At 31.7% G+C, this 24,452-nt stretch overlaps 1 protein-coding gene across 9 annotated transcripts in view; it reads left to right on the top strand.

The window, feature by feature from the left end:
- Nucleotides 1–23,586, top strand: part of LOC144971117 (uncharacterized) — a 65,964-nt gene extending 42,378 nt beyond the window's left edge. For 2 of the 9 annotated variants that reach the window (XM_078911523.1, XM_078911525.1), the window contains 12 exons: nucleotides 312–501; nucleotides 1,148–1,228; nucleotides 1,892–2,070; nucleotides 2,370–2,511; nucleotides 3,156–4,241; nucleotides 5,120–5,257; nucleotides 6,431–6,515; nucleotides 8,267–8,293; nucleotides 13,928–14,069; nucleotides 15,756–15,825; nucleotides 16,316–16,585; nucleotides 17,362–23,553. In XM_078911523.1, coding sequence (XP_078767649.1) covers nucleotides 312–501; nucleotides 1,148–1,228; nucleotides 1,892–2,070; nucleotides 2,370–2,511; nucleotides 3,156–4,241; nucleotides 5,120–5,257; nucleotides 6,431–6,515; nucleotides 8,267–8,293; nucleotides 13,928–14,069; nucleotides 15,756–15,825; nucleotides 16,316–16,585; nucleotides 17,362–17,760 — 2,809 coding nt within the window. In that variant the 3' untranslated portion in view covers nucleotides 17,761–23,553. Of the gene's footprint in view, nucleotides 1–311; nucleotides 502–1,147; nucleotides 1,229–1,891; nucleotides 2,071–2,369; nucleotides 2,512–3,155; nucleotides 4,242–5,119; nucleotides 5,258–6,430; nucleotides 6,516–7,159; nucleotides 7,187–8,266; nucleotides 8,294–13,927; nucleotides 14,070–15,755; nucleotides 15,826–16,315; nucleotides 16,586–17,361 lie in introns of all 9 variants that reach the window. The other 7 variants (XM_078911530.1, XM_078911532.1, XM_078911526.1 and 4 more) reach the window with 5 other exon arrangements.
- Nucleotides 23,587–24,452: the final 866 nt, after the last annotated feature.

The following is a 24,452-nucleotide window of genomic DNA, read 5'->3' as shown; positions in this document are numbered from 1 at the left end:
ACATTGTTTTTCCAGATAGATCAGTAAGTACAACTTTTCTGAACAAGGAACCATTTTCAATGACCATTGAAGTGATGTTTGAATGTTTGGTGCTCTTATATTTTCTAGAATATTCAAATTTTCAATGAATTATCCAAATTATTCAGGCTTGATATTTTGATATTCCAACATAATTTTTACAATGTTAACTTCCACTACTGTCTTACATAAAAAATGTGTACCTCTGACAAATTCTCTTGTAATATTTTTAAACCTCTCATTGTCTGATTTCTGAGATAATCTAAATATTGAATCTCTTGTTTTAAAATCAGTGCACCTTACGGAAAGTCTGTAGATATTTGGGCTGTGGGGTGCATTATGGGAGAACTTGCTGACGGCCAGGCGTTATTTCCCGGAGACAGTGAGATTGACCAGCTTTATGTTATTCAGAAAATCCTGGGACCCTTACCTGAAGAGCAGATGAAAATCTTCTTGAAGAATCCTAGATTTCATGGCTTAAAGGTATGAATTAACATGTTCATGGTACCATTATCTCATGCCCTGCCATTTTATTACCAACAGGTGTGTGGGTGTGGTTTAGGTGGAGGAGGACAAATAATTGGATGATTTCAAATGATGATGATTCAAAGTGTTTTGTTATAAATTTGATCAACACTATATATTTCTTTCATCATCAAAATTATCTTTATTATCGTTATCATCACCATCATCATCATCATCATCATCATCATCATCATCATCATCATCATCATCATCATCATCATCATCATCATCACCATTGTCGTCGTCGTCATCATTATCTTTATCTTCTTCATCACTTGCCATATGTTCATTTTCTCGAAAATGTCAGGCTATATTCTTTGTAAAACTCTATAATCAATAACAGCGTAAGTTTTTTTAAGTGGATGCGGTACATGAACATGAAATTTAAATAATTTTCTTTTCTCTCTCTCTCTCTCTCTCTCTCTCTCTCTCTCTCTCTCTCTCTCTCTCTCTCTCTCTCTCTCTCTTTTTTTTTTTTTTTTCTTTCTTTCTTTCTCTCAATCTCTCTCTCTCTCTCTCTCTCTCTCTCTCTCTCTCTCTCTCTCTCTCTCTCTCTCTCTCTCTCTCCTCTCATTAAATAAAATGTATATTGTATCGTACCCAGTTTCCTGCCGTCAAGCGTCCCAAGACTCTAGACAAACACTATCACGGCATTTTGACAAGTGTTGCATTAGACTTTATGAAGGTGATTTTAAAAAAAAAATATTTCATGTATAATGGAGTATCCATTGTCTACTTTCCTGTGAATTGTTGATATCAATTGATGCGATGAATTCATCACTTTTCTATATTGTGTTTGCATTGTTTTTGGAGGAAATGATTTTTAATGATGATGGCATTGAAATTATCTTTGGGATAATTCCATCTTCTTTTAAGGATGTTTAATGATTTCAGCTTTAATTCTTTTCATTGGTCGTCAAAACTGTATTTGCTCTTCATAAGAATCGAACATACTCATCTTTATTGTAAAATAAAATGAATGTATCATTTGTATGTGTTTAGAATAAGAGATAGACACTTTAAGTGTTAAAATTGCACAAAGACAGCAATGAACGATTAAGACAATCTTATGAACCTTATTTTAGGACCTTTTGTTTTCAATGATGGAATTCATATCAAGATTTTATTTTTTTTAACTTGTAGAAATGATTACAATGTGTGCCTTGTATTGATTTAAGGTTTTGTACCTGAAAATGTTCACCTATGAGTTTGGAATAATTTGAGTTTACCTTTGTTTTTACAAATCCAGACTTTAATCAATCAACTGTTCACAAATTTGTCAATGTATTTATACATATTCATGATAGTCGATTAAAGTAATGTGTAATTTATTTTATGTTTTGTTTAGTCTTGTCTCCGACTGGATCCCTCCCATCGTATTTTGGCGGATGACTGTGTAGAGCATATCGTATTCCAGACGGAGCGCGCCATTGACAGGAACCCAAGACATCCTCCTAAATCAAACAGTGGACACAGCTCTAGTAAACGAAGGAAGACTGAAAATGGCCAAAGCGCCAAGGAAGACAGGTTACCATTGTGTTCTTCTCTCTCTCTCTCTCTCTCTCTCTCTCTCTCTCTCTCTCTCTCTCTCTCTCTCTCTTTCTCTGTCTCTCTCTCTCCTCTTTCTCCGCCTTTCTCTTTACCATTCTCTCTCACTTTGATTAAATCCTTTATAACAGTGATAAAACATAAATCATTACCGTTTTTTTTTTTTAAGCAAAAAAGGAAAGGAAACAAATAAGCTTAGGAAAGAGCAAGTCTTTGACGTGTAAATATTTCTTCAACCAAAAAATATTAATTATTATAATCTTATTTTAATTTAACAGAGATACAGTGAGTATAAAGGATGAAACAAGATCTATCATGGATCATGCAGAGAATCAAACATTTCCTGAGAAAATGGATATCGGTGAGGGTGACGATGATGACGAAACGCATGTACCTGTTACCAGCAAATATTTAAAACAGGTAAATTTTATATTTCTTTTTCAATGTGTCAGCCTCCTACTCTTCTAGTCTTGGATGTATGAAAGAAGTGTGATATTGTTTACCATCTAGAATTTGATTTTGATTTTTGACTAGGTGAAAGATTAATGTGGATACTAAAAACATTAAACTAACTCTGGTTTTAATTTTAAAAACATCATTTGGTTTTTTTTATGTTCATGAATAATTATACATATGTTGGCAATTTCTGGGTATATTAAATTTTTTTCTTCTCTTTATTTGGAATGGATTTCATTCATTGTTTTTATTGTGTTTTTACAATCATCTCAGTTTTCAATTTTTATATCTGATTGTGAAAGCATCGCATCTATAATTGCTATGGACACTATTCAAGCCAGGCCTCCACATAGACTCTTTCTGCTGATCAAAAAATAATTTATCGTGCTTTTGACAATCAAAAGCATTATTTCTCTATAGTATGTAATACATGCCTTTGCGTATTTTAAGAATATGCAACAACTGCCCATTATTGTACAGGTTCAATTTATTCAATAGCGTCAAGTAATTTTATAACAGTCACTACCAATAATGATTATAAATTGTTGTTTTACTAAATAGAAAATAACTTTTTCTTATTTTATTTCTCATTTGGTCATGTTATCCAGGTAAGAAATCAAACCACAGCCAACAGCACTCGCAGCAATATGAAAAGTGCCCAAGCATCTGACATCAGCACTATTACGGTTGACAACAGCACCAGCAATGGCCACAATGCTCTAGCAACATCCAACTCACTGGCAACAATACATAACAACAAAAACAATAGTGACAATTCTTTTGGGACTTCCGACTTAGATGGTGTTAGTAGTGGTGGTAATAATAAAAACACCATTGTTCTCAATCGTATGGATGTGGATTATGAACATTCGCGTTGTGCTGATACTGAGGATAGTTTAATTAAACCAACCACTATCAAAGAGTCTGTTATGAAAGTGGATTACCCATCTAAAGATAAAGAGGTGCTCAAGGAATCTAAGAAGAAAAATATTTCTAATGATCCTTTACAGTCCTCAGATTCTAAGAAAAATTACCAAAGCAAAAACACTTTCTCCAAATTCTCAAAAATTCAACAAAAGCAATACACTGATAACGAGAGGTCAGAATTATCAAGAGGTAAAGAAGAGTATGAAGCAAACCTCTCCGGTGTTTCAAAATCAAATGCAGTGGACAATTCATCGTCTGAGTATTATACGATGGATCAAAATGGTTTTCCAGATTCTAAAAAGCAGACAGGGATAAATTCTTCAGATAATCGTCACATGTCAACCTTCGCAGATTTTCGCACAGGAAGCATTCTGGACTTTAATGCAAATTCCAACACCTCGTTACATCCGGGTTCAAAATCCCGACTTGGGTCAGAAGATACAGACTATGATAATAATGAAAACGAAGACATGAAAGATTCTTCTCATGGTGAATCTAGATTTCTGAAAGGAAAAAATAGAGACTCCAAATCTGGTTCTAAGATTCACAATGCAGACAATCATAGCACGTCTTCGTGTAACATACATAACCTGGAAGAGGATTCTATACAGGGGAAGGGAAAAACTTTGAATAACACAAACACTTTCACAATCAGCATGGATGCCCAAGGTATCAATGGTGCTGCAATGTCTGATGGTCAGGGGAAACCATTGAACTCATCCTCAACTAGCAAACTGTCTAATAGTCCAGTCATGGAAAGGAAAAAGGTAAGCTAAGTCTTAAATTTTGGTTAAACATGATAAGTATGTTAACTTATCGACTAAAGTGATTAGTACAAATCACAGCTTCGGAAAAAAAAATAAAAAATGGATTTTGGCACCATATGAATATAATTACATTACTTTGATGAAAGGGTTCATGTATTATTATTTTGAATCACATCATCATCATCATCATCATCATCATTATCATCATCATCGTCATCGTCCTCATCATCATCATCATCTTCATTATCTCGTCATCGTCGTCAAAATCAGCATCATCATCATGATTATTGTCATTCTTCTTCTTCTTCTTCTTCTTCTTCTTCTTCTTCTTCTTCTTCTTCTTCTTCTTCTTCTTCTTCTTCTTCTTCTTCTTCTTCTTCTTCTTCTTCTTCTTCTTCTTTTTCTTCTTCTTCTTCTTCTTCTTCTTCTTCTTCTTCTTCTTCTTCTTCTTCTTCTTCTTCTTCTTCTTCTTCTTCTTCTTCTTCTTCTTCTTCTTCTTCTTCTTCTTCTTCTTATTATTATTATTATTATTATTATTATTATTATCATTATTGTCATAATCATCATTATTATCATTGCATTAATATTCTGTTGTTATCCATTTATCTGTATTTGGGTTTAATTGCCTGTTGTTAAAGTCCTGAAGTTTTAAAATTAAAGTACATTTAATAATTTAAATGAGTTCATTAGTTTATTTTAAAATTTTTTATATTGTTCATGAAAAACCCACTATTACTCATTGTATTTTCATTGTGGTAAATATGATACATTCTTTATAAAACTAAGAGTAAGAGTCTCTGCTGTGGACCAGATAAGAAAAACCATTTAATGTTACAATCCATTATAACCTCGCATCCATATCCAAATCCTCTTTCAAGTTTTTGAATGCAAGTACACAGAACGAGATTCAACGAATCAAGTCCAGTACCCTGAGTAAAAAGAAAGCAAGGGATCATATGAATCCACAGCAAGGTCAACCAGTGCAAACTATCACCGACAAACTCTCCGATGCGAGGGTAAGAATGTTGATCATGAAGCACGCATCATTATGAATATATATTGAATATAGTGTGAAACTTTTCAACAATAATAATGTCTCTAGCTTTACATTACTGATCACCAAATTGATCATGAGCAAGGACTATAAAGAATTAAGAGAACAATGGGAAATTGAATGGTAGCTTCAATTTAATAACCAAGAACAGATAATGGCGTTTCGGGTTTTTCCCCTTTATCAACAAAACATGATGAATGGACCACTAAAGGTGAATGAGAGATGTGAGAATGGCGTTGTTAAGATGGGTAAACAAAACGTCCACATTATCTGTTTTCGTTTATTAAATAGAAGTTTCCATTCAATATCCTCATATTTTTTTATTTCTTCCAGTTTTTCAAGCAGCAACATTTTCATTATTAAAAAAATATAATAGGATTATTCATTATGCCGCTATCTTTTTTTTTTTTTTTTTTTTTTTAAAGTTGAAGAAACAAAACTCATTCACATCAATAAAGGCATAAATTTATTTTAACAAAAATTTTATAAGACAAGCTTAAAAAGTCTATTTTAAGCATTAGTTCCACCCCGGCAGGTTTGAGACGATTGGTCAATTATGCCGATAGGACCCAGACATGGTGATGTAACGATAAATAAATGATGTAAGGAGACTCAGTACCACGGACAATGAAAAATGAAAAAAGTTAGGTATTTACAGATGACAATAAAGAAGAAGCATTACGGGATGAATGATAATCGAACGACATTGCCCTAAACTATGTATTTAAGATTATGCTGGTCCTCCAAGTTGTGTATTTGTATTTGAATATAAACATATTGAAATCCAATGAGAGTTAGTCAGAGTGGAAGATTGTAGCTTTCAACTTTGTTGACATGTCTTAGTGATTAATCGTGATAAAAATTTGAGAAATATTCTTTTACATTCTCAGAAAATCAGAATTCATACCATTTTCTGTAGCTTTAACTTTAAAGGAGCAGAGAAATTGTTTTTATGCATGGAAAATGAATGCATCTAGTTTAGATAATGTTGTTATCATATGATTAAGTTTTGTTTGCCATCGACTTCTGTAAAATTAATTGAATGTTTTAAAAGATGAACATAACACCGTAAAACGTTTTAGTCAGAATATTTTAACCCCAAAAAATGATCCATACAATACTCATCCTTTGACAGTTACAAAATGTTGGTGCAATGGAGAAGACAAGGGAGAGTTCCTATTTTGTGTCACATTCTCGTCAGGCCAGAAATCGATATCTTGGTGAGTGTTGGTTTTTACATTTTGTCTTTTTGTTACAGTGGCTTTTTTAAAAATACAGTCACATCTCACCAATCCAATCACCTCTGTAACCAGCATTTTGTCCGGATTACAGAGACATCCGGATAATGAAATCAGTCCCTAAAGTGTACAAATAAAGAGATAAAAAATCCGTACCAGGCAACCTGTCCGGATGGTGGAGACATATGGATTGTGGAGAGACGTGACTGTATATGAATCTATTGTTTCATTTAGACAAGATAAAAGTTTGGATCATTCTCGTTATTTTAAATGTTTTATATTTACACTTGGTATAATATAAAAACAGTTGTAACTTGTCCTTTATGTTTAAATGTCATATATCCTTTTCTTTTCTTCTTTTGAGATAAAGGGTACGGGAACTTAATTTTGATTACACCTTGCCATTACCTTTGATATTCTCGGGATTCTGAATTGCGTGTTTTCATTATTTTATTTTTTACTAATTCAAGAGAATGAAACACATTTGCATTTGCTCATTTACATAGAAGACTGTTATATATTAGTTTTGATCATCAAACTGGCAGGTCCCTGTCCTTCTATAAATTTCATAGAATTTGTTCTTAAGGGCTAAAAATGGTTCTAATTATTTTACATGCGTCATTCAGAGAGCCCTTTGGATTTATATGACTCAGGTAGTATTCTCTATGTGTTCACAAATTTTAATTGTTCAGACTTTTCAGCACAGTTGTTAATGATTTGAATGATTAAAATCACAATTTTTGATAGAGTTCACACTATTACTATTTGGTTTTATAATTGAATCGTTTTCTTTTATTAAGATTTGCATTTGTTGATATTTTGAAATTGTAATTTATCTATTATTGTGAAAATAAGCAAGTTTGTTATTGATGCCTCACGATTTAGCATTTTGACGGGTGGGATAGCAAGAAAGGGTAAGAGCAGCCTATCACTGTTATCTTGAGTATCGTGGGATCCAGCCAAACCAGACAGATTTGTTGACTTTAAGCAAGGTTGACTTTATCCATGATGAAGGGAGCACACTTAGATAAAGATACCAACAAGAGGTTTTGACTCTAAGCAGTGTATGCCTTCAGTCGAATGGAGAAGTAAAGAAATATCAGGTTCTGATACCTTAAAATTGTCTATCATAAGTTATAAAGAAAAGTGTCTTCGAAATGAAAATGGAAAAATGTTCGAAAATTTAAATGTCAACACAGCACATGCTAAGCCGTTTGGGTGTAAAAATTAAAGCTCACGGAGACATATTTAAAGAAAGGAATGGAAATATTTTGAAGACGAAAACTTGATTAGTAGGAATAATCCTATTTCAGACAATAAATTATCACGAACTGTAACGTGATATCATAGTCAAGAAAATGATTGCATTCCTCTTGGTTTTTTAAATCCTCTTCCTTCATTTATTCTTACCCCGATCACTTTGATTAATGTTATTTGTCTGGCATCTCTGATTTTAATTTTTGGTTTTACAACACGATTAATTTATTATGTTTTATGCATCTTTTATTATGTTTGTTATTGTTCAGGAATGCAGTGATTGATGTGCTTTTAGGTGGTTCAGAATGACTTGCAAAAAAAAAAACCAAAAAAAAATTGAAAAAAAAAAATTACCCATATTTATCTTTTTTTATGTTTTACAATGAGGTGAACTGGACATGAGTTTGATAGGTAAATAAGATATGAAAATTGTTTGAAGTATTAGTTAAACTATTTTGACATATTTTATCATACAGACTTGGATCGATTCAATGTTATGCGAGGTACAGATGAAATAATTAATCAATGTTACTATCATCCTTCCTCATTAATTATTCTAATACTTCTTAATGCATGAGCATGTATTTTTTTTTTAAATCAAATACTCAATGACGATTTCCTAGCTTTAACATAAACTCTGTAGGCTAGCAATTATGGTATCTTAAAATATATAGACTACCTCTATATAATTTTGTGTTTTTAAGAAATATAATTTTGTTTTGTTATTGTTTTGTTTTGTTAGGTTTCTTTTTGTTCTTTGTGTGTATGTTGGGGGGGGGGGGGATGTTTGTTTGTTTGTCTGGGTTTTTGTTTTGTTTTTTGTTGTTGTTTTGTTTTGGAGGGGGGTGTTTGTGTTGGTTTTTTTTGCTATTTTGCAATGGATTTTGTTAGTTTCTGTGTTGGGTGTTTTTGGGTTGGGTTTGGTTTTTTGGGGGGTTTTTTGTTGGGTTTATTTTTTTTTTATTTTTTTTTTTTGGGGGGGGGGGGGGTTATTTTGTTTATTTGTTTTGTTTTTTTGTTGTTTGTTTTTTCGTTTTTTTTTTTGTTTGTTTTATTTGCTGTCCTTTTTATGTAGAGTGGCAAACCTGGATGATATTTTTATTTCAAATATAGGCCTACCTAAATTTGGTCTCCTCTACTGTTTGAATCGAATTTTATAACACTATTTTTGCTTTTGTTAGAAAAAACATTGGTGTCGGATTATAATCACAATTCATGATATTAGAAGTTCTATAAAAGTTTCTTTTTTTGTTTTCTATTATCTGTATTGTAGAATATACAACACTCAATTACTTTTTTTTTTGTCATTGAAACACATTTTAATCACAAATTTATAGAAATCAAGTCAGATTCTGAAGAGAATTTAATTGGTGAGTGGGAGAGGAAATGTGATTGTATTGGTTGGTTTTCCTTGTGGACTTTTCTCATTTTGACCTCTGACATTCCAATAAATAGTGAATCTAATATTGATTTTGCCTTTTAAATTGTGACTGATATGATGATATGCTGTGGTATCTTATAACAACTGTTTTATCTTTCATGTGTGTTGTTTAGTTGGGGGTTTTTTTTCGGGTTTGTTTGGGATTTGTTTTTTGTTGGTTTTTTTTTTTGTTTTTTTTTTTTGTTTTTTTGTTTTTTTTTTCATTAACATTTAGTAATATTTCCTACTTTATGCATAGAGAGAAATATAATATATCTATTAGATTCTTTATAATATATGATTCCTGACAAGATATCTCTTTTTTGATCTAGAACTACCTAATATTTTGAGGGTTCAACTTTCGTGTTTTTAAAATAATTTTAAGTTTACTCTTATATGGCCACCATATTGTATCTTTATTCTTTTTTTCTTCGTCCAACTCCATTTTCCTTTTCTATCATTTAGTTTTTTTATCATCTTGGTTCAGAGTCTGTATGATATTGAAAGGTTTTTATGACCCTATATCTGAAAACGGGAAATGATAAGCTAGTAGCAGCATCAGGGTCCGGAATTGACCGTTCTATTTTTAAGTTGATGTACAGACTTCTACTGCATTCTTTTCCTGATAGCAGGCAGCCATTGTAAATCGTTTAGTAGTTGTGATGCTGAATTGAAGAATTGTTTTCATCTATAGATCCATAAAAGCTGCACTATAAATAGTTTTAACTAGTCGAATAATATTAAATGGTAAATGATAAATTCCCTTTATCCTTCCCCATTGAGAAATGTGTGTCATCAGCGGCTGTGCAGGGCAGCAAGTTAGCTTGGTGAGGTGACTTGCTCTAGGGATGACTCAAATCTGGTACCTTCAGGGTATGATGCAAATACCAATCTGCTGTGCCATGCAGTCACATACGAAATTTTAGATGATTTGGAGCGTTTCATTTCAAAGTTTTACCAAAAGAGACAAATTGGCCTTAATCAGCAATTGGCGAATAAAGTTAATTGTGTTTCATTTTCGAAATTCATAGATTTGATGGCATGGTTGTATATTCTTGGTTTCAAAAATTTGATATCAATATCCTATGTCGTAATATTTTCTTTGTATAATTTTATCGGTGGAGTCATTTTCAATATAATTTTTTTCCTTTTTCTTTTCCTTTTCATTCAATGATAGCATATTTCTGTCTGTTCATTTGTAAAACTGTTAAAAGCAGTTTTTAAATCTATCTAACATTACATCAATAGACTGTGAATCGTAGAAATGTGAGTCTTCAGCATAAATATGTTAGTTGCTATTTAACTTTAAAACGATTAATTTTGAAAGGGCCCAAAAGATATCGCAGGGGTATATCATAATGCAGTGAAAAGTTTAAGGCATCAACGTCACTGGCCACAACACAATGATAATGTCCAATCGAAGGTATAGTGAAACAAATCAATGTTGAATGGACTTCAACCTTCGTATAAACATATTGTGATCAATGATATCCAATGTTACGGAAATGTCAAAAGAGCATACTATTTTGGCATTATTTGAATCTATTTTCAAAAAGGAATTGGGTAGTACTCTTAGTTATTTTTTTTTATGACACTGTTGCTGGGAGAACACCATTCTTTCGAAGATCTTTGACCCAAAAAAGAAAAAAAAAAGATCATTAATTCGAAACCTGTCTGTACACTTTGATTGATGTGTATTTTTTTAAAAGAATTTTTTGATATACAAAATAGAACCTTCTGGGAACAGGATTGAAATTTTTAATTTTGGTTATCTTTGGTCTAGTCTTTGTAGATTATAGTAATGAAGATAATATGATTTTTGTAGTTGGTGTGTGGGGCTATGAAAATTGATGAGCTTACAAATGATTGTTCAAGTTCAATGGATTACGTTTGAAAAATCGAGTAAAGACTGTTCTGAGAGTTGTTGTTCTGAGTAAAATGGTGAAAAGGGTTTTTAAAAATATTTACTTTACCCAGGAATTCTCCATGATATTGAAGATTTGCTCGCACAACGAGAGCTTACTAGTTTGTGATGCTGCATTCCTTTTTACTCATTTTCTTTCAGTCTTGTTTTCTTGATAAATTGTCAATTGATTGTCAAGCCAATATTTTGCTACATTCTTCGAGCCTTCTTTTTTATCTCTTCTTATCTTCGTTTTGTGTCAGCAACTTGCTGGCAATACCATAGTGAATTTTATTCTAGTGTTCATTCACCCCAGGCAATAATGATACAGGAATTGTCTTTGCATCAAGGGCGTCCGAGCGCAATCTTTATAAACTGATAGACTGCAGTCACTAAAAATGACGTCACATTCCAAGACAACGACCACCAATAGAAGTGAAAAGTGAGTTGTTGTTAAAAGTGCTCAAATTAGCAAATGATCCCATAAGTAGCATGATTTAATAATTTAACTGCTCATTTTCTTTTGGCGATCGTCACCTTGTATTGTGATATAGTTTATTTTTAGCAATGTCATGCTATTAGTTTGCGAACGCTACGCTTCGAGCAAGTGTATATTTTGGGAAATTAAGATCTGCTATACACAGTTGATGAGAGAAATTGGAATTACTTCTTGGTAAATTTTGACTTACAATTGTCATTATGACATTATCAATTAATTTATTATTACATGAAATGTATTTTCTGCTTTGTTTTTCTTTTCCAGTTTTAGTGAGTCAGAGACTTTTATTGATAAAAAATCGTCGATATAGAATCGTTCGTAACATATATATATTAGTCTAAATATAGGACAACTTTAACAAAGAATAATTATTTGTAAAATGTATATCCCGTCAAACTGGCACGGTAATGAAATAAAAAGTGCATTCTCCAAGATTACAGAAGATTCTTATTTTCATAATTATTGATATGACTTAATATTGTGAATCTTTGTTGGTTTGATTTAGTTTTCATAATTTTCACCAATGTTCTTTCTCACCAGTTTGCATTTTGTTTTTTGTTTTGTTTTTTTACCACATCAAAATTGTGTGCAAGTAAAAGATTTGTTTCGTAAATTTTATTATTTAAATGTTCAGTTTTGAAGAAAGAGGGGTGGGGTATTTTAATAAATGGACTAAAGCAATGGTATTTTTAAAATTTAGGGAAGATTCATTAATGATTATTTTATTATTTTTATTTTCCTGATAACTTGTTTCTTTTCTCTCTCTCCTTTCTTTGTCATTTTGGTCAATTCCATATTAAATGCAACTATCCTTACTGTGACTGTTTAACATGACTATGTTTTGCAATTATTTCCATTTTCCTAAAATTTGGGTCGTAGTTAAATATTGATGGATGTTTAGATTTATTTAAGTATTTTTACTTTTTAGGCAAAGAGAGTAAACATCTTGATGGAAGTGATACTACATAAATGTACTCCTCGTTTATTTTATAACGTGTTGTCCTTAATAAGAATAATTCTGTGGATTTTTCCTGTACATTTGAATATTAGCAGGGTTTGATTTTCTCTTTTCATTTTTATTTCTGCCTGATTTCATAATGATCAATGCAGCCCACATGGGTGATGCATTTTTCTTGCCTCTACCGTTTGTCAATTTTAGATGGGAAACCATTTGTTTCCAAGCCACCGTTGTATAATAAAACAAAAATAACAATATAAACCGATTATCGAGAATAGAAAATTCGTATATTTTGAAAAATGTCATTTACTGATTTGATTTGATCCCCGGCTATTATATTGATAAGAATTCTTTATTATTATTATTATTATTATTATTATTATTATTATTATTATTATTATTATTATTATTATTATTATTATTATTATTATTATTATTATTATTATTATTATTATTATTATATTATTATTATTATTATTTATTATTATTATTATTATTATTATTATTATTATTATTATTTTATTATTATTATTATTATTATTATTATTATTATTATTATTATGTTTTTGCGTTGCAGAACAAATATTAATCTTCTGAGACCAAATGTATTATTTAAATATTCTTTTATTTCAGTCGATTACTTTTCTGTTCATTTTCTTAAGTTTTGCTCTAGACAGAGATCTTGATCTGTACCTTGGAAATAAATTGCACAGAGGCCCTATAGTACCTATCACTGCAACTGTACCATAAGAAACAGACACCCAAATTTCAATGAAATATTCTGACTTACATATTGATTTAAACCTGAAACGAAATTGTATTATCGTGAGACTTTAATATTTGTATTGTTTTGAATGTGTTTAAATTTGTGTTGTCTATATTTTTGTGGTAGCACATTTCAATCTTTGTAGTCCTAAAATAAGAGTAGGTATTTGTTATTGTGTTGTGATAAATGATTTGGATGTATAAATAGTTCTGTAATGTGTATTCCTTGGGAATATTCAAATGAACTCTAAATAAGCGTGTAAGTCAAATTGATTTCATTCGGTTGCCATCCGAGTTGTTCCAAAATGTGTGTGACATACCCTTAATCTCTTGATCTACTAGTTATCATGACTTTGGTCTGTGTAGAATTTGTTAAAAATATATACGTACTAAGTTCACAATATGGTTTCTAAATGGTACATGCCTATTTTAGAGTTGGCTGAATGAATTATAGAGATGCCCATACATATTTATTTATTTATTTAGTTATTATTTATTTGTTCGGCAGAGATATACTTCATGCCTTAGGAATCCTGTTTGGAAATCATTTTTCCATAAACTAAGCCAACACATTTTTCCATAAACATTTCAGACTTTGCCCATCCCCAACAAGATCTGCTTAGAGACAACAAGGTGCTCCAAAATCCCCAAGGACGACAGTACCCTCGGTACCCAGCTCCTTCCAGCTTCAACATGCGGTCAGAATCACCTTCTGTGGGCTCGATTTTGTCATGGTATTATTACCCAGTAGTCGTAGGGGGTGTTTTTTCCTCTGAAAAAGTAGCCAAAATAGATTTTGCTTGTTTGGCAGTCACACTTAATTTTGTCTTCTGTTTTGGTTATTGCTCACTCCCACCCTCAAGATCTATTTAAATATGTTTTGTTTTTGGAAAATTTGTGTTCATCTAAAAAAGAAACTTATCGTGGGTTGCTTCTTGATAAGTAGACAAAGTCGTCATTATTGCTCTTGTAGTTGATGTAGCCTTCACTGCAGTGTTATCTTACTTTCCAGTCAGAAATCTTGTATCGCTCTTTTCTCAACAAACGAACCTAACTTATCCGTGTATTTTTAACCATTTTATTTATAATGTTTATATCTTTTTTAAAAAATTGTAAATCCATATTATTTCAAATGATTTAAATTGAATTTATGAATTTTAGTCAGAATGGGGAAGGGAAATTTAATATTAATAGAGGTTGTGATGTAAACATTTTTAAAATTGGGATTTTTACTAAATGGATAACAAAGAAAAGACGCAGTCTCTTTTTACCTATTTATTTTCTTTTGGATATCATTTGTAACCCATTGTCTCAAAACGGTAATAAGTCGGGACAAATTGGTACCCAAAAAGGCAATTTAGCTATAAAACTGTACGGAATACGAAGTATAAGTTCTTTACAATGTAAGAAACTGGATTTATAAGGAATAGAAATTAACTCCAAATTTCATATTTGTGGTTTGAGATTGAATTTCCAGTGCTTAGTTCGTCCTGACATAACACCACTTTGAAACAGTGAGTCACCTTTGATATTTTTAAGCACAAAAACTGACAGCCATCCCGAGCTTCATTTTCTTTTGTTTTGGTCGTCAAGCAGGAAAATTAATGTTGACTTTACCGTTGTTCTCATTAAGGAATGGGAAATGCATGTGCTGTCTCCAAGTTCTTTAGTTACAAGATTTGTAGAAAGTAATCTTTGGCACTGACCTGACTCGGTAATAGGAGCCTTCAGCTCTTGACGATAACTGGGATATAATACCTTACTAATCCTATCTCTTCTATCATTTTATGTTATGTTTGAATTTGAAATGTAGTTTATATTCTTCGTTTCTCTATTCAGCTCTAAACGTTTAAATGTTTCCAGATTCATTATTTGAAAAGAAAAAAAGTTTTATTTTGAAAATAACGGATTGTCCTACAATATCAAAGTACCAGTAGTTCCATTTAGCTTTCTATATCTGTAGTATTTTGTAAATAGTACCTACAATGCAACATGTGTTCCTCGTCCTTGCTCAGACAAAATATTTAAGATAGGAAATCCATAAAAATGAGGAATACGTGAAATTTTTACAAAGAAAGTATAGAAATTTTTAATTTCATATATTAAGATTAATTTGAGGAACCCATAAAAATGAGGAATAATAGGATGAGAAATGCAAACGGCACAACTATAATCTCAAAACATTTACATGAGGAATGTACGAGATTGTTGAAAGAGTTGTCTTTACTTTATCATAACTTTATTATAGCAAAAACAATCCGAAAAGTGAGTTTAAATGGTATTTTTAAACTTCATAGATTCATAGAGTAAATTTGACTTCATATAGTATTTACAATTACAAGTTAGGGAAAAACAAAAGAAATTTGATATGCACGTGGAAGATTAAATGTCATGTTTTGTTTTATTCTTATATCCAATAGGAGAGTCTCTGATGGTACAAATTCTAATATATATAATCTGGTCAGAAAAAAGAAAAAGAAATACATGCAGGTAAGTTGTCAACTTTTCAATTTATCTTTCTTGTGTTTTTATTCAAATAGGCTCGTATAATGATTGATAGCATGCATTGCTTCCCTGGGGCCAAGACAAACTTTAAGTCTTTGGGTATACCTAAAAATTATTCACCGAGATGGTCAATTTTATGAGGTGGGATATGGTGCCATTGGTGCAGTCGTGTGCATAATTAATGAATTTATTGAGTTAAAAGCTGGAATTTTTACAGGATTATTTTGATAAAAAATCTAACAAAATATGATATAACACTGAAATCATTCTAGTCAAATGGCTTATTTCCAAATAAGTAGAAATTTTTATTTAAAAAGTCTGTCTTGCAGATTGTTCCAAATAGGTAAATGTTTTATCTAGATTAGGTTGATTTCCGATAGTTGGCTTTGACTGTACTATAACATTCTTTATGATCAATATCTGGCAAAATATTATTAAAATGTTTTTATGTTATATTTTGAATTATTTTCTTTAGGTCCCAGAACCCTTTGAAGATGGGAGACTTTCCCCATCAGTGACTTTACGAAATCCTTCTCGTCTGTCTCGATATGACCCTGAAGACATGAGTGATTTCATTGATGCCATTACACCAAGAGATGCTCTATTGTCTCAACGTGCTCTTGCCACCACCCCTGTGCCATACAACTCTAGTGGAGGAGCTGGACGTTCTGGCAATGATCATCAGCGACGGCTTAGTAATCAAACCATTAGTTTACGACGGTCTGGAGTAGCATCCAAAGACCAGGTTTGTATAGTATGAGTTCAGGGGCACATAGCGTATAGTCACATCGTTCTAAGAATTTTGGCTCCTATAAAATATTATGAGTAATGAAGAATTGATTGCAAGACTAATAAGAGATCTCAATCTCATATTGCCATGATTTTCAGCTAGACTTTGCCAATCAGAAAAGTGTGAATAAATGCTGACTACAATTATGTGGAGTATTTGAGTGAATGCCAAGACAATAAAGACTTTTTGCAATCCATGAGCCTGGATAGAGAATCCTATATACACAATAACATTTGTCTGTGACTTTTAAATCTCTCTCTCTCTCTCTCTCTCTCTCTCTCTCTCTCTCTCTCTCTCTCTCTCTCTCTCTCTCTCTCTCTCTCTCTCTCCTCCCCCTCCTCCTCTCTCCTCCCTCTCTCTCTCTCTCTCTCTCTCCTCTCTCTCTCTCTCTCTCTCTCTCCTCTCTCTCTCTCTCTCTCTCTCTCTCTCTCTCTCTCTCTCTCTTCTCTTATATATATATATATATATATATATATATATATATATATATATATATATATATATATATTATATATATATTTATTTATTTTATATATATAATATATATATATATATATATGTAATATAGGATGCAATCTTCGTACCATACAGATGATCAGTGCAGTGTTTGCACTTCTGGTAGCATAGATATTCATGTGTCTTAAAACTATAATTCTTTCGTGGATTTATTAGCAGTCATGAATTTTCCTCTTTTTCTCTCTCTCTCTCTCTCTCCCCACCCGTGAATTTAGACGGCTCGTCTGCACCCACTTGGCAAAGGACAGCAACAGCAACAACAATCATCATTTGCATTTTCAAATCATCAGCTTCAACAGAGTCAGCACCAACACCAGCAGCACCATCAGGGTTTTAGCAGCACCAATAATGCTACCACCAACAAAAGCAGTGTGAATGAGCAGCCATTATCAGTGACAGGGACTAGGTCCTATGGAAAAGTCACTGAAGTAAAGGGAGTGATGCCAGCAGACGATATGAGATTAGGCTCCAAACCACGACAGGGTTCAATTTTCTTAGAAGATGAATTGACACCGAGGTTATTTGGTACTGGAGGTAGCGGAGGTGGTGGGTATTCAGACATACGTAGTGGTAGAAGTGGGGGTTTGAGGCATGGCAAATCAAATCAACCTTGAGAGATGGATAAATGGAGGAATGGATGATATAGATAGTGAGCGAGAAGGGCTTGATGGGTGGATGCATAGTTCCAACTTTTATAAAAGAAATATAGAAGCCTATCACTTGAAAAATGTTGATTTGATGGCGTGCCACCCATATTTTGTTAATTGTGTTGATAAAATATGTTTTTGGATGTGTTGGCTGTGAAACTGATTTTATGTTTACTATTGTAGATTATGAGAGGAAGGATTTTAGGTTAGAATTCCTATCATTTTCATCACACGACTATTTGTTGGTACGATCAATGACTGGTAATACGCCATAGAGGATTGCTGTAACCTAGGGCTCAATATTTTATATAACAACGGACATTGGACAGGATCATGTGGTGATAAAGGCAATCTGAAGAATCATCAACAAATATATGACATTTATTTTCTTCAAAATAAGGTTTGATTAAATTATCACATGCCTGTAGTACATTTTGGTTGCTGTTATTAAGAAGAAATATGAAGGATAAGATTTGGTCCATATTTCTCTGTTACCTCCTTTAAAATAAAAACAACTGCTAAGAATTGTGTATGACCATGTAATGTAAGAGAATTCAAATTTTGTAATGACAACATGTTTCTCATTTGTGACATTGAAGTGTTTTCTGACAAAGATAATCTTAGAAATAATTTTCAAATTTTACCAAATGATAATGGCTTTGAAACATTGGTTTTCAAAAGGGAAAAGGGCATCATTTATGAATCCAATGTTAACAGGCACTGATGATTTTATTTCATTTAAGTTGATTTTTATAGAAAAGTAGGTATCATGAAAGGGATAATTTTTAGGGGGTAATAACTAATAAATATTTTCTATTTACTGTGATGCGATTAGCAACATTTGCTATTTTGTAAAAAATTACAAAGATAATATTAAATGGGATATTAAGATTTGTATTTGTACTTAAAGAAGAGATAATTTTAGATATTTATTTTTTTAAATATCAGAACTGAGAAATTCTACTTTGTTGTTTTGTTTTGTTTTATTCTGTTCTGTTCCGTTTTTGTTTTGTTTTTTGTTTTTTGTTGTTTTTGTTGTTTTTTCCCTTTCGTTTTTTTTTTCATTTTCTTTCCTTGATATTATGTAATCCATTTGTGGCTCAAAATGGCAATTTGTTATTATATGAGATTAGAAAAGCTTGTCTGACGCATCCAATGATTAAAGATTTATTTCTAAGGAAAATTGCTACTTTGCTTATATTTTATATTTAACCAGGAATTTTATTGAAAAAACATATTCAATTACATGAAATTTTTCTTTCAGATCGCAATTTAAAACTATTTGTATTTGTGTGCATGAGAGAGATAGATAGAGAGAGAGAGAGAGAGAGAGAGAGAGAGAGAGAGAGAGAGAGAGAGAGAGAGAGAGAGAGAGAGAGAGAGAGAGATGTGTGAATGATTGAGATCATTATCCTTTTACTGAGAAATGAGAGCAGGATAAGCTAGAACATGATATATGCGACTGAAAGGTGGTTTTTATTGTTAAAATAATGAGCTATTAGCACTGGGGGGGGGGGGGGGGGGGATGAGCTGTATTTGTAGATAGTCATCAGATTTCTTCATTAAGCGCCTTGATTTGTCTGACCTCTCTCTTATCCCTTCCCCCCACCATCATCTCTAAAGGACTGGGATATTCAGATAGAGCAACATAAGTTTCTCAGTTTTCAGGACTAGTAAAAAATTGAGGATCAATCACTAGTGTAAGATACAAATCTGAAAAAGTTTGTATAAAACAGTGCCGAAAAAAATAGAGAGAAATATACAAACAAAATTAAATGAATAAATCATCCCATAAAACCAGCCTGTAGGCTGTGACAGGTCCATTTTTTTAGGATTAATTTTTCTTGTATGATTCGTTCTGCTTTGTCTGGCAATGATTCATGCATAACTTTTTCACATTTATTTCCTTAGGACAAAGGAGAGTTGTTTAACTCACTCAATCCTAGAGATTTTTGATACTTTTCAAAATTGGTACAAATGTATTAAAATGAACATGCGCATAGATAGTTTTAATCAACTACCATTAACATGCAGAAACTAAAAACAATACCTTTGATTCTACGCCTATAATTTTTCTCAGAAATATGTAATAAATAGGCATGGGGTAAAAGTAACCCGGGTAAACAACGATATAATCGGTGTTAGGGTTGAGTGAGTTAAGTTCCAACACACAAGTGGAAGTCTTTTCTCATAAAACTGTTCCCTACCCCCTTATTAAGTGTCCCCCCTCCGTGTTTCTTTCTGTTTATGTCCTGTAATGAGGACAGTGATTTTCTTTAGACTGGACTTAGGTTTGAATCCTATCTTTTATTAGTGGGGAAATAATCATATGTATACATCTTTCTTACTTTGAGAAATTACATTTTAAATAATAAAGACTTTTCTCTTTGTTGTAACAATATTATTTTGGTTGTATGCTTGTATTATTTGGAAATCATCAGCTTCTGCATCCTGTTCGACACAAATCTCAAGACGACATAAAAGTGATATATTTGGATACTCAAAGGCTAGAAAAGTGATGAAATTACCACGTTAAAGGCATCCGTATGAGATAAAGATCTGAACAGTTTGCATGAAAGGTGCCAGACAAAGCAAGAAAGAAAAATAGAAGAAAAAAACCATCCCAAAAAGTCAGTCGACCTCGACTGGGGATCGAACCTCAGACATTCTGATTACCGGTCAGACGTGCTGGTTGTGAAGGCACCAATTAACCTTAGATTGATGATTTTTATACAATTGTGTGTTTGTAATTGTCTTTTTCTTTCAAACTATGATCTAAAAATGTAACTCCTAAAATCAAATCTATTATTCTTGCCTAATGTGGCATAATTATTACCTCTTTGTTATCGTTTGGTCTTCTGTGATGATGTAAGAATGTTTATTTCCTTTCATGAAACTTTATAGATTGTGTTTTTTGAGAATGGTTAATATTTGACACCATTGTATCGCAGCTTACACAATCCAATCCATACCATACTAGTTATTCTTGTTTCTAAAATGTGTTTTTCCTATACTATGTATTATGTGTGACAAGTAAATGAAACATAACTGATAATGTATTTTTGTCGGCATAACTGTCTCTATAGCTCATCATGAAAATCAAGGAGTATATTGTGTGATTATATTTATCCACTCTACAATTTAAAAAAAATACTATTTAGCGAATAGAAACTACATAGGAAATACATCCGAAGTTAGACATCATTCCATGATACACCTTTATATTTTATTTGAATGGTGATCACTGTTTCAACTATTTTATATATAATATCTGTTTATATAAATAGCCAGAGTGTCAAGAAGAAAAGATTTGCACTTCTACCTAAAGAAATAGATTAGGCGTCAAAACCACCCAAATTTATTATTCCAGCAATTCTGTTTTTTCTACGACATGAAAGAACTTGATCAGAATAAGGAACAGAAATGTCTTGGCTTTGTGAAGATTTTTGGATTTTTGTTTTGATTGATGAAATAAAACAATACTCACACGTGTATACACTTGCAAATTTTCTTTGAGACACTCTGTGCACGTGTACAAACTATTTGTAATTAAGAAAAATTCACTTCTTGCCAACACCGACGAAAAACTTGAAGGCTTCCAGTCCAGAACACAATACTTTTTCCAAATTTTAAATGCATTTAATTATCTTTTATTAGGCTTTTGCATCTGTGGTCTTATATGTCGTTCGTTTTATTTTGGGGGGCTTGATTATTATGATTGTTTTGATTTTTTTTATTCAATAATTTTTCAGATGTCATTAGCCTGTAACGCAATTTTCTCGAATTGACAGTTTTGGCTTAATATGCATTTTAAAATGGAAGCCTTTAACTTTCACAGAATTTAACTAAATCTAGAATTATTGTCATTGTCACGCTCACAGTCCTTTATACATTCTAAGATTTTATTGTGTTTTTAGCATGTGTTTTATAGAATGAGAACTGGAGCAAGTAATAAGGTTTACATAGCTTATATAATGCTTTATACTAAATTGTCTCCTTTGCTCGTCACATGCTTCAGACTAATGGCTCACAGTCCTTTATACATTCTAAGATTTTATTGTGTTTTTAGCATGTGTTTTATAGAATGAGAACTGGAGCAAGTAATAAGGTTTACATAGCTTATATAATGCTTTATACTAAATTGTCTCCTTTGCTCGTCACATGCTTCAGACTAATGGGTATCTTCATTGCTATTTCATTGCTATGTATTTGTTTTTAGCATAGAAACAATTTTTTATTCAAGTTTTTAAAAAGTTTTTTTTAGTCAATGATCTTTATCACTTTATTTTTAGACATTATTGTGTTTTAATTGTCTCTTTTTACATGCATGGATTTGCCACTATCAGTTGTCTCGTTTTCAAAAAAGAATTTATTTTCATCACATGTTTCACGTTTTTACAAATGTCTTCTTTTAGTGTCTCATATTTAAGACAAGAACTTGTCTTTATAATTTCTAACGGTATACATGCTTTCAGTTTAGCAAATGTCATATGAAATTAATTTAATCTCACTATGTTAAGAGAACAAAATTGGAAAAAACCTGTGATATTTTAAATGTTTTTCCTGTCTTTGCTTTTATTAGAGAGGAACTGCACCTTTAAATATTCTCGGAGCTAGAAGACTACAACGAGTAATTTCCTATCGTAAAAGGCCCACGACTTTCCAATCAATATTGCTTCTCAAAATTTCGTAAATGTTCAAACATTACAATCAAATGTTTTGTTTGCGTCGTGATTATCAGACTAAATTATTTGCAGAAACGGTTTATTCAGTCATTGCAAGTTACGATACTTAAAAATTGTGCCTGTTAGGTCTAAATGAATAAGAAAATAATAATTATTTGTCAAAATGTCTTTTGAAAAGTCATGATGATTCATAATATTTTGATAGCAGTATTATAATAGAAATGTTTCAGTTAACAATTGAATAACTCCAGAAACTATCAAAGACACTCTTCTAATTGTTGTTTATTTATTATACAGAGACTCTCTTTTAACACATATTAGTCAATAGCCTTTACATTTGTCACAATATGGGACTTACAATTGTTTTTGGTATGTATTTTCTTTATTTCATCAAATCATAGATCAGACATTTACCATTTTTATGCAGGCTATCATATGCCTGAACATTTCAAAACACACAAAACTAAAATAATTCCCCTGGCTCTCTACTGATGCAATACGCATTGTCCTACACACCTTATAATATTAGCAGCAAAACAATGTTCTCCCCACTCCTGGATCTGACTGGGGTACAGTACTATGCAAGGCTGCGGCACACAGCGATGATATTCTATGTAATGCCCCGAACTGTCAATTTTGTTTTTGAATTTTCTCTACGTAAATGTGACACATCATTCATCGCCTGAAACATTATCATGTTCAAGACAGATTATAAAAAATGCTGAAAAGATCAAAGAAATTCGCTCTTGTGATGAAACTGTTTAGTTTGTGACTTTGATATTTGAAAGTTATGTCATTAAAATTTAAGTCCACGTGCAAAAATTAGGCTTAACTTTTCGTAGCTTTAGAGGAATTTGTGATATTCTGTCTTGAAACGGTTAATACACACGTTATCCCTCTCAACCACCTAAGAAGACATTTGCGTTTCACTGTCAGATGGGTGACACTTCCGACGTGTCTGTTGCAGATCAGTCTAAGTTTGAGGAGGAAAAAAATTGTCATAATACTATGTGACCTATAGATATTTTCTAGAATAAATAAACGGCCAGGAAAACAACATACTCATATATCAGAAGAAGAAGAAGAAGAAGAAGAAGAAGAAGAAGAAGAAGAAGAAGAAGAAGAAGAAGAAGAAGAAGAAGAAGAAGAAAAGAAGAAGAAGAAGAAGAAGAAAACCCATTAGGAGTAGAAGAAAGGTCTGAAATTTTATTTAGCAGGACAGTAGAGTAAAAAATAACAAACAACATCAGGTCATTATGTGCATTTCTTGTAAAAGGGATTTATTTTTAAATGGCACACCGATTAGCTTTTGTCACTAGCTTTCATTTAGTTATTTAGGTTGTTTATTTATATATTGATTTATCTATTTACTGTTTATTTACTGTTCATTTATTCGTTGATTTATTCTTTCTTTATTTATTTGATTATATATTATTATTTTTTGTTTCACAAATTATTTTATAATTTAATTACCGTATGTTTAATTTAATTTTTAATTATTTTTTATTTATTTTAAAATCAAAATCACGCGGAAACCTTTTATATATAGTAATTTCTAATGATTTAGAACCGAAAATTAGTCGTGAAAGCGGCAAATATGTGAATAATGGATAAATAAGCTATTTTCTGTTATATTTCCCTTTCCAAGAATGATGAGGATTTTTAATTTTAAGGGACTTAGGTAAGTGTCCACTGTGTTTTTCCATTAGAGATTCTCCTCTAGTTGTTGTTATAGATATGTAACGCTTCATTTAATTGACATGACTAAACACTTATTTATATTACATAATTAGGGATCATTAGTACCTACAACAAAACATTGAAATATACATTATTTTTTTTAACTTATCATTTTATCAAACTGTGTTGTGTATTTTTTATGTCTCTTAACAGTCAGCATACTGTTATGAACGCTTTCGTTGCGTTTATTATTTTGAAAATCATTTTGTCTCATAGCTTTTCGCATTGTCTCAT

Source organism: Berghia stephanieae, chromosome 4, assembly GCF_034508935.2.
Source record: "Berghia stephanieae isolate SIO BIC M18660-M18661 chromosome 4, UCSD_Bste_1.3, whole genome shotgun sequence".
NCBI classification, from domain to species: domain Eukaryota; kingdom Metazoa; phylum Mollusca; class Gastropoda; order Nudibranchia; family Aeolidiidae; genus Berghia; species Berghia stephanieae.
Note: the sequence above shows the minus strand (reverse complement) of the source record. Positions and strands in the feature narration are given on the sequence as shown.